At 52.2% G+C, this 10,749-nt stretch overlaps 1 protein-coding gene across 1 annotated transcript in view; it reads left to right on the top strand.

Annotated features, from left to right (window-relative positions):
• The window catches only part of LOC103165580 (proliferation marker protein Ki-67-like), a 57,408-nt gene continuing 46,659 nt past the window's right edge, over positions 1–10,749 (top strand). Inside the window, exon 1 of the mRNA XM_029059908.2 lies at positions 1–503. Within this exon, the coding sequence (XP_028915741.1) occupies positions 486–503 (18 nt within the window). The 5' untranslated portion in view covers positions 1–485. The remainder of the gene's footprint in view (positions 504–10,749) is intronic.

Here is a 10,749-nt window from a genome sequence, read left to right as displayed (position 1 = left end):
GAACCCAGGACCTCTGACTCCCAAGCCCATTAGGCCACACCGCTTCTCTAGAACACTTCACCTCTAGCAAGCTGCATCGCCTAGGCTCAAGAGACCGCGCGAGCCTCCCTGTCGATGCTATCCCATCTTTTCGGCCTCGGTTATTCCCGCTTTAGTAGACCGGGGGTATTTCTGGAGCGCTTACCGTGTGTAGAGCACCGCACTAAACGCTTGGGAGAGACACGTTCCGGCCAACAGCCCTGCCCAACCCCAAGTGGATTCTCTCCTCGTCGAACATTCCGGGAAAGGAATCGAGAACTGAACGATCTAGGGATGGGAGCCGTAACCACGGTGAGGAAACATTCGTTCACTTGAATCCAGGCCACCGGACGATCGACTGTCGTGGACGCCTCCAGCGGAGCTGTTTGACCCAGATTGTTCCTCTCCTCGCCCCCCAACCTCCCCTTTTCCGCTCCTCACCCGCCTCACCTTCCCGTCGGCGCGGGATGAAGAGTCGAGACCAGGTGAGGTCCGGATCCTGTCCCCAAATGGGGAACGGAGCAGGCGAACTCTCTCTCCCTTTCTCCGTATCGAAAAGAATCCACGCCGCTCTTGGGATTTATCCGTGCGGGGCCGGGGGCAAAGGGGTCACTGAAGGGACGTCGTCTGCCATCCAACCTTCAAATCAACTTTCCTACACTTTCCCTTTTTTAAATTCGTATTTGGTGAAGACCCCAGGAAGTGAAAATGAGCAATTCTTGTGGATTTTACATTTGTTTCTTGGTCAAATCCAAATCGGGCCTTCTTTAATCAATCAATCAATGGCATTCATAATAATGATGATAATAATAATAATGTTGGTATTTGTTAAGCGCTTACTATGTGCCAAGCACTGTTCTGGGTTCTAATCCCGGCTCTGCCACTTATCAGCCGTGTGACTGTGGACAAGTCACTTCACTTCTCTGGGCCTCAGTTCCCTCATCTGTCAAATGGGGAGGAAGACTGTGAGGCTCACGTGGGACAACTCGATTACCCTGTATCTACCCGAGCGCTTAGAACAGTGCTCGGCACATAGTGAGCGCTTAGCAGATACCGACATTACTGTTATGATTATCAGGTTGTCCCACGTGGAGCTCACAGACGTAATCCCCATTTTACAGATGGGTGACTGAGGTGCAGAGAAGTGAAGTGACTTGCCCAAAGTCACACAGTTGACAAGTGACACAGTCATTCCTTCATTCCTTCATTCGATGGTATTTATTTAGTGCTTGCTGGGTGCAAAGCACTGTAATAAGCGCTCGGGAAAGTACAATACAACAATAAACAGTGACAATCCCTGCCCACAGCGAGCTCACAGTCTAGGGCGGGGGAGACAGACAGCAATACAAATAAATAAATGATTAGACCGTAAGCCCGTCAAAGGGCGGGCTGCGATGGGGAAGGAGAGAAGGGAGGGGAGGTAGGAGGGGGCCGGGGGATGGACGGCTTGGAAGTCCAGAATGAGGAGTTTTTGGTGGACGTGGAGGTGGATGGGCAACCACGGAAAGTTCTCGAGAAGTGGGGAAACGCATCCTAAAGCAGATTCGGTAGCAGGTGGAGTTTGGCACTCAACACCAGCAATCAATCGCCGATAATAATGGCGGCTTTTTGTTACGTGCCAAGCACTGTTCTTAGCCCTGAAGTAGAGACAAGATAATCAGGCCCTACATGAGGTTCATAGTCCAAGGAGGAGGAAGAGCAGGCATTAAAACCCATTTTGCAGAGGGGAGAACTGCACAGAGAAGTGAAGTGACTTGCCTAAGGTCACCCAGCAGACGGGTGGCAGAGCCGGGACTAGAACCCAGCTCCTCGGACTCCCAGGCCTGCGTTTTTTCTATTAGGTCACGCTATCTCTCTAGTAATGGCTTGAAATGATATATTATAAATTATTTGCTCGTATTAAACTGTCTTCCCCTCTAGACTGTAAGTTCGCTATGGCCAGGGAGCGTGTTTGCTAAGTCTGTTGTACTGTCCTCTCCCAAATGCTTGGTTCGGTGCTCGGCGCACAGTAAGCACTCGATAAATATCACTGATTGATTGATTGATAGTGATAGCAATGTTTATTATGAATAGTATTCATTTTTGTACATATCTGTAATTTATTTCTTCACGGGAATATTTGTGTCCCCCTCGACGCCGTAAGGTCATTATGGTCAGAGAGCATTTCTGCTAGTTCTGTTGGCTTGTACTCACTCAAGCGCTTAGTACAGTGTTCTGCACTTAGTGCTCAATAAATTCCACCGACTGATCGATAGGAATAGTAATATTTATTAGTAAAAGTATTTTGTGTTAACGTATCCATAATTTCTTGATTCACATAATAATAATGTTGGTATCTGTTAAGCGCTTACTATGTGCAGAGCACTGTTCTAAGCGCTGGGGGAGATACAGGGTCATCAGCTTGTCCCACGTGGGGCTCACAGTTAATCCCCATTTTAGAGATGAGGTAACGGAGGCCCGGAGAAGTGAGGTGACTTGCCCACAGTCACGCAGCTGACGAGTGGCAGAGTGGGGATTCGAACCCATGACCTCTGACTCCCAAGCTCGGGCTCTTGCCACTGAGCCACGCTGCTTCTCGATGAACGTCTGTTTCCCCTCTAGACAATTAGCTCATTAGGGGCAAGGGGTGTGACTGATCAGTGAGCTGTACTGAACTGTTCCAACCACTTAGTACTGTGCTCTGCACCTAGTAAGTGTTCAAATAATACCACTGATTGATTGAATGATAAAAATAGCCATATTTAATAGTAACAGTATCATTCATTAAGCACAATGGGCCCAGCGCTGTGCTAAGCCCCGCAGTAGGTCATCAGCTTGGACATATTCCCGGGGCTCACCGTCTGCCGGTAATAATAACAATAACAATAATAATCAAAATGATGGTATTTCATTCATTCTATCGTATTTATTGAGCACTTATTGTGGGCAGAGCACTGTACTAAGCGCTTGGAAAGTACAGTTCGGCAGCAGATAGAGACAATCCCTGCCCACCACGGACTCACGGTCTAGAAGGGGGGAGACAGACAACGAAACAGAACAAGTAGACGGGCATCGATAGCATCAAAATAGTTAAATAGAATAATAGCTATATACACAGCATTAATAAAAGGAGTAGAATAATAAATATGTACAAATATACGCAAGTGCCGAGGGGAGGGGAAAGGGGTAGAGCAGAGGGAGGGAGTCGGAGCGGGGAGGAGGAGCAGAGAGATCAGAGAAGAGGCTGACACAATAATCCAGTCGGGATATTATGAGCGTTTGTTCATTCCTTCATTCAGTAGTATTTACTGAGCACCTACTATGTGCGGAGCACTGTACTAAGCGCTTGGAATGGATAATTTCACCCCACACATCCTATCCGTTACCAAGACCTGCCGGTTTCACCTCTACAATATCGCCAAGATCCGCCCTTTCCTCTCCACCCAAACGGCTACCTTACTATTACGGGCTCTCGTTATATCCCGGCTAGACTACCGTGTCAGCCTTCTCTCCGACCTCCCTTCCTCCTCTCTCGCCCCGCTCCGGTCTATTCTTCACTCCGCCGCCCGGCTCATCTTCCCGCAGAAACGATCTGGGCATGTCGCTCCCCTTCTTAAACAACTCCAGTGGTTGCCTATCGACCTCCGCTCCAAACAAAAACTCCTCACTCTAGGCTTCGAGGCTCTCCGTCACCTCGCCCCTTCCTACCTCTCCTCCCTTCTCTCTTTCCACCGCCCACCCCGCACGCTCCGCTCCTCTGCCGCCCACCTCCTCGCCGTCCCTCGGTCTCGCCCATCCCGCCATCGACCCCCGGGTCACGTCCTCCCGCGGTCCCGGAACGCCCTCCCTCCTCACCTCCGCCAAACTGATTCTCTTTCCCTCTTCAAAACCTTACTTAAAAATCACCTCCTCCGAGAGGCCTTCCCAGACCGAGCTCCTCTTCCCCCTCTACTCCCTCTGCCATCCCCCCTTTACCTCTCCGCAGCTAAAGCCTCATTTTCCCCTTTTCCCTCTGCTCCTCCACCTCTCCCTTCCCATCCCCACAGCACTGTACCCGTCCGCTCGACTGTATATATTTTCGTTACCCTATTTATTTTGTTAATGAATTGTACATCGCCTCGATTCTATTTAGTCGCCATCGGTTTTTACGAGATGTTCTTCCCCTCGACGCTGTTTAGTGCCATTGTTCTTGTCTGTCCGTCTCCCCCGATTAGACTGTAAGCCCGTCAAACGGCAGGGACCGTCTCTATCTGTTGCCGACTTGTTCATCCCAAGCGCTTAGTACAGTGCTCTGCACATAGTAAGCGCTCAATAAATACTATTGAATGAATGAATGAATGAATAATTTGGCCACAGATAGAGACAATCCCTGATCAGGGACATGCTCACAGTCCCCGATTAGACTGTAAACCCGTCACTGGGCAGGGATTGTCTCTATCTGTTGCCGCTTGGTACAGTCCAAACGCTTAGTACAGTGCTCTGCACGTAGTAAGCACTCAATAAATACTATTGAATGAATAATTAGTCTAATCAGTCACAGTCTAATGCTTATACCAGCACGACAGCCCTTTGGATGGAGAGGAAAGGGCCGATCTTGGCGATGGTGTGAAGGTGAGACCGGACGGTGAGACTCCTTATTTGTTCTCCCTTCTACATAGTAGCTATTTAACAAACACCACTGTTATTATTATTATTATTATAGAACTGGTGGTCATTAGGGAAGCAGCAGAGTGTAGTGGATGGAGCCTAGGGCCCGGGAGTCAGAAGGACCTGGGTTCTAATCCCGGCTCCACCACCTATCTCTATGGGACCTTGGGTAAATCGGTTAACTTTCCGGAGCTCAGCGTCCTCATCTGTAAAATGGGGTTGGCGACTGTGAGCTCTCTATGGGACGGGGACCGTGCCCAACCCGATCTGCTTGCACCCAGTGCTCGGTACAGTGCCTTGCGCATAATAAGTGCTTAACAAATACCGTGATTACTACAATTATTATTATTAATCCCCACTCTGCCACTTGTCTGCTGTGCGACGTTGACCAGGTCACTTCCGTTACGCAGCGTGGCTTAGTGTTCTGTCGATTAGAACAGTGCTTGAGACGTAGTAAGCGCTTAACAAATACCATCATCCTTATCCTCATATGAGGAAACTGAGGCCCAGAGAGGTGAAGTGATTTGCCCAAGATCACAAAGCAGGCAGGTGGCAGAGCTGGGATTAAAATTAAGCGCTTAGTAGGGCGCTCTGCACCCAGTAAGCGCTCAATAAATTTTTGATTCTATTTATTCTTGATTCTATTTATTTGCTCTTGATTCTATTTATTTGCTATTGTTTTAATGAGATGTTCATCCCCTCGATTCTATTCATTGCCATCGTTCTCGTCTGTCCGTCTCCCCGGATTAGACCGTAAGCCCGTCAGAGGGCAGGGACCGTATCTGTTACCGATTTGTACGTTCCAAGCGCTTAGTACAGTGCTCCGCACATAGTAAGCACTCAATAAATATTATTGAAGGAATGAATCATTGTCTCCCCGGTTAAACCGTAAGCCCGTCAAAGGACGGGGTCTGTCTCTATCTGTTGCCGAATTGTACATTCCAAGCGCTTAGTACGGTGCTCTGCACATAGTAAGCGCTCAATCAATACTATCGAATGAATGAATAAATACGATTGAAGGAATGAATCTATGACCTTCTGACTCCCAGGCCTTCGGGCTTGACTGGTCTCCCAGTGAGTTCTTGTGGTGAGATTTTTTTTACCCCTAGGATCGGTGCCATGTCTGACTTGGCTCCCGGGGGCTCCATCGGTGAGATTTTCACTCCGAGATTTATGCTTCCCATCGCCTCACTGCCATCGCGAAGGTTTTCTATCGATTCTTCCCGTCACTCTTGACATTTGTCATCTTTTTTCCCTCCCTGCTCTCAGCCCCTCCCCTTGCTCTCGTACCGAGAAGCCGCAGGGCCTAGGGGCTAGAGGCCGGGCCTGGGAGTCAGAAGGTCGTTCGTTTATTTATTCATTCAATCGTATTTACTGAGTGCTTGCGGTGTGCGGAGCACTGTACTGAGCACTTGGAAAGTACAATTCGGTAACAGATAGAGACGATCCCTACTCAACAGCGGGCTCACAGTCTAGAAGGGGGGAGACAGACAACAAAACAAAAGAAGTATTTCAGTGGCATCGATATAAATAAATAGAATTATAGATATGATAGAATTATACGTGTGTATATATATACACAGAGAGAGAGATAGATAGATAGGTCGTGGATTCTAATTCTGCCTCTACCACTCATCTGCTGCGTGACTTTGGACAACTCACTTAACTTCTCTGTGCCTCAGTAACCTCATCTGTAAAATGGGGATGAAGACTGTGAGCCCTATGTGAGACAGGGACTGTCCCCAACCCGACAGCTTAGTACAGTGCCTGGCGCATAGTAAGTATCTCACCTTCACAACATCGCCAAGAATCCGCCCTTTCCTCTCCGCCCAAACAGCTTTCTTACAGTTCCAGGCTCTCATAATATCCCAGCTAGACTACCGTGTCAGCCTTCTCTCTGACCTCCCTTCCTCCTCTCTCGCCCCGCTCCGGTCTATTCTTCGCTCCGCCGCCCGGCTCATCTTCCTGCAGAAAGGCTCTGGGCCTGTCACTCCGCTTCTCCAAAACCTCCAGTGGTTGCCCATCGACCTCCGCACGAAACAAAATCTTCTCACTCTAGGCTTCGAGGCTCTCCATCCCCTGGCCCCCTCCTACCTCTCCTCCCTCTCTCTTTCCACCGCCCACCCCGCACGCTCCGCTCCTCCGCCGCCCGCCTCCTCGCCGTCCCTCGGTCTCGCCCGTCCCGCCGTCGACCCCCGGGCCGCGTCCTCCCGCGGTCCCGGAACGTCCTCCCTCCTCACCTCCGCCAAACTGACTCTCTTCCCCCTTCAAAGCCCTACTGAGAGGTCACCTCCTCCAAGAGGCCTTCCCACACTGAGCCCTCCCTTTCCCTCTGCTCCTCTTCCCCTCCCCATTCCCCCTTCTCCCGCCCTCTGCTCTTCCCCCTTCCCCTCCCCTCAGCGCTGGGCATTTTTGTATATATTATTACTCTATTTCATTCATGATGTATATATCTCTCTGATTCTATTCATCTTGATGGTATTGACGCGAGACTACTTGTTTCGTTCTGTTTTGTTTTCTGCCTCCCCCGTTTAGACCATGTGCCCTTCACTGGGCAGGGACTGTCTCTATCTGTGGCCGAATTGTCCATTCCAAGCGCTTAGTATTCATTCATTCATTCAATAGTATTTATTGAGCGCTTACTATGTGCAGAGCACTGGACTAAGCGCTCGGAATGAACAAGTCGTCAACAGATAGAGACGGTCCCTGCCGTTTGACGGGCTCAAGGTCTAATCGGGGGAGACGGACAGACGAGAACGATGGCGATAAATAGGGTCGAGGGGAAGAACGTCTCGTAAAAACGATGGCGACTAGATAGAATCGAGGCGATGTACATCTCGTTAACAAAATAAATAGGGTGATGAAAATGTATACAGTCGAGCGGACGAGTACGGTGCCGAGGGGATGGGAAGGGAGAGGGGGAGGAGCAGAGGGAGATGGGGGAAAAGAGGGTTTAGCTGCGGAGAGGTGAAGGGGGGGTGGCAGAGGGAGTAGAGGGAGAAGAGGAGCTCGGTCTGGGAAGGCCTCTCGGAGGAGGTGAGTTTTAAGTAGGGTTTTGAAGAGGGAAAGAGAATCAGTTTGGCGGAGGTGAGGAGGGAGGGCGTTCCGGGACCGCGGGAGGACGCGGCCCGGGGGTCGACGGCGGGACGGGCGAGACCGAGGGACGGCGAGGAGGCGGGCGGCGGAGGAGCGGAGCGTGCGGGGTGGGCGGTGGAAAGAGAGAAGGGAGGAGAGGTAGGAAGGGGCGAGGTGACGGAGAGCCTCGAAGCCTAGAGTGAGGAGTTTTTGTTTGGAGCGGAGGTCGATAGGCAACCACTGGAGTTGTTTAAGAAGGGGAGCAACAGGCCCGGATCGTCTCTGTGGGAAGATGAGCCGGGCGGCGGAGTGAAGAATAGACCGGAGCGGGGCGAGAGAGGAGGAAGGGAGGTCAGAGAGAAGGCCGACACGGTAGTCTAGCCGGGATATAACGAGAGCCCGTAGCGGTAAGGCAGCCGTCTGGGTGGAGAGGAGAGGGCGGATCTCGGCGATATCGTAAAGGTGAAACCGGCAGGTCTCGGTAACGGATAGGATGTGTGGGGCGAACGAGAGGGACGAGTCAAGGATAAATAATAATAATAATGTTGGTATTTGTTAAGCGCTTACTACGTGCCGATCACTGTTCTAAGCGCTGGGGTAGACACAGGGGAATCAGGTTGTCCCATGTGGGGCTCACAGTCTTAATCCCCATTTTACAGATGAGGTAACTGAGGCACAGAGAAGTTAAGTGACTTGCCCAAAGTCACACAGCTGACAAGTGGCCGAGCCGGGATTCGAACCCATGAACTCTGACTCCAAAGTCCATGCTCTTTCCACTGAGCCACGCTATGACACCGAGATCGCGGGCCCGAGAGACGGGAAGGATGGTCGTGCCATCCACGGTGATAGGGAAGTCTGGGAGAGGACCGGGTTCGGGAGGGAAGATGAGGAGCTCGGTCTCGCTCACGTCGAGTTTCAGGTGGCGGGCCGACATCCAGGCGGAGACGTCCCGGAGGCGGGAGGAGATGCGAGCCCGAAGGGAGGGGGAGAGGACGGGGGCGGAGATGTCGATCCGCGTGTCATCTGCGTAGAGATGGTAGTCGAAGCCGTGAGAGCGGATGAGTTCACCGAGGGAGTGCGTGTAGATGGAGAACGGAAGAGGGCCGAGAACCGACCCTTGAGGAACCCCAACAGTTAGAGGATGGGAGGGGCAGGAGGCTCCGGCGAAGGAGACCGAGAATGACCGGCCAGAGAGGTGAGAGGAGAACCGGGAGAGGACAGAGTCCGTGAAGCCGAGGTGAGATAAGGTATGGAGGAGGAGGGGACGGTCGACGGTGTCAAAGGCAGCAGAGAGGTCGAGGAGGATCAGAATGGAGTAGGAGCCATTGCATTTGGCAAGAAGGAGGTCACGGGTGACCTTAGAGAGAGCGGTCTCGGTAGAGCGGAGGGGACGGAAGCCGGATCGGAGGGGGTCCGCGAGAGAATGGGAGTTAAGGAATTCTAAGCATCGATTGTAGACGACTCGTTCTAGGATTTTGGAAAGGAAGGGTGGTAGGGAGATCGGGCGATAACTGGAGGGGGAAGTGGGGTCGAGAGCGGGTTTTTTTAGGATGGGGGAGACGTGGGCATGTTTGAAGGCAGCGGGGAAGGAGCCCTTGGAGATCGAGTGGTTAAAAATAGAAGTTAAGGAAGGGAGGAGGGCAGGGGCGACGCTTTTAATAAGGTGAGAGGGAATGGGGTCCGAGGCGCAGGTGGAAGGGGTGGCACTTGCGAGGAGGGAGGAGATCTCCTCCGAGGATAATAATAATAATAATGTTGGTATTTGTTAAGCGCTTACTATGTGCCGAGCACTGTTCTAAGCGCTGGGGTAGACATAGGGGAATCAGGTTGTCCCACGTGGGGCTCACAGTCTTAATCCCCATTTTACAGATGAGGGAACTGAGGCACAGAGAAGTTAAGTGACTCGCCCACAGTCACACAGCTAACAAGTGGCAGAGCTGGGATTTGAACTCATGAGCCCTGACTCCAAAGCCCATGCTCTTTCCACTGAGCCACACTGCTTCCCAGGATACTGCAGGGAAGGATGGGAAAGTAGGGGAGAGGGTCGGTGGGGGGGAGGGGAGAGGCGGAGGGGTGACTTTGGGGAGCTCAGACCCGATCGTGTTGATTTTCGTGAGGAAACGGGTGGCCAGATCATTAGGGGTGAGAGATGGGGGAGGGGGAGGAACAGGGGGCCTAAGGAGAGAGTTAAAGGTCCGGAACAATCGGCGGGGGTGACGGGCGTGGGTGTCGATGAGGGAGGAGAAGAAGTTTTGCCCGGCGGAGGAGAGGGCAGAGTTAAGGCGGGAAAGGATAGATTTGAAGTGCGTGAGGTCGGCTCGGTGCTTGGACTTTCGCCAGCGGCGCTCGGCAGCTCGAGCGTAGGAGCGTAGGAGGCGGACGGAGGAGGTGATCCGGGGCCGTGGGTCAGTGGAGCGAGAGCGGCGGAGGGAAAGGGGGGCGAGAGAGTCGAGATGAGTAGAGAGGGTGGAGTCGAGAGCGGAGACCTGATCGTCGAGAGTGGGAAGCGAGGACAGGGCGGCGAGGTGAGGAGAGACGCTTTCGGAAAGACGGACGGGATCGAGAGAGCGGAGGTCTCTGTGGGGCAGTAGCCAAGATCTGCAGGGGGAGGGAGTGTGAGAGATGAGGCAGGTGAGAAGGTTATGGTCGGAGAGAGGGATTTCAGAGTCGGTGAGGGAGGAGATGGCGCAGCGGTAGGAGATGACGAGATCGAGGGTGTGACCGAGTCGGTGAGCGGGCGCGGTATGGTGGAGCAGGAGGTCGGCAGAGTCGAGGAGGGATAGCGGGCGGGCGGCAGAGGAGTCGTCGGGTAGTGCTCTGCACATAGTAAGCGCTCAATAAATACGACTGAATGAATGAACGAGTCCCCCTTTGACCTGGACTTCACCACCTGCCTGCTGTGTGACCTTGGCCAAGTCACTTTTAACTTTTCCGTGCCTCAGTGACCTCATCTGTAAAATAGGGATGAAGACTGGGAGCCCCACGTGGAACAACCTGATGACCTCGTATCTACCCCAGCGCTTAGAACGG

Source organism: Ornithorhynchus anatinus, chromosome 3 (genome assembly GCF_004115215.2).
Source record: "Ornithorhynchus anatinus isolate Pmale09 chromosome 3, mOrnAna1.pri.v4, whole genome shotgun sequence".
Taxonomy (NCBI): domain Eukaryota; kingdom Metazoa; phylum Chordata; class Mammalia; order Monotremata; family Ornithorhynchidae; genus Ornithorhynchus; species Ornithorhynchus anatinus.
This window is presented reverse-complemented; position numbering and strand designations above follow the sequence as displayed.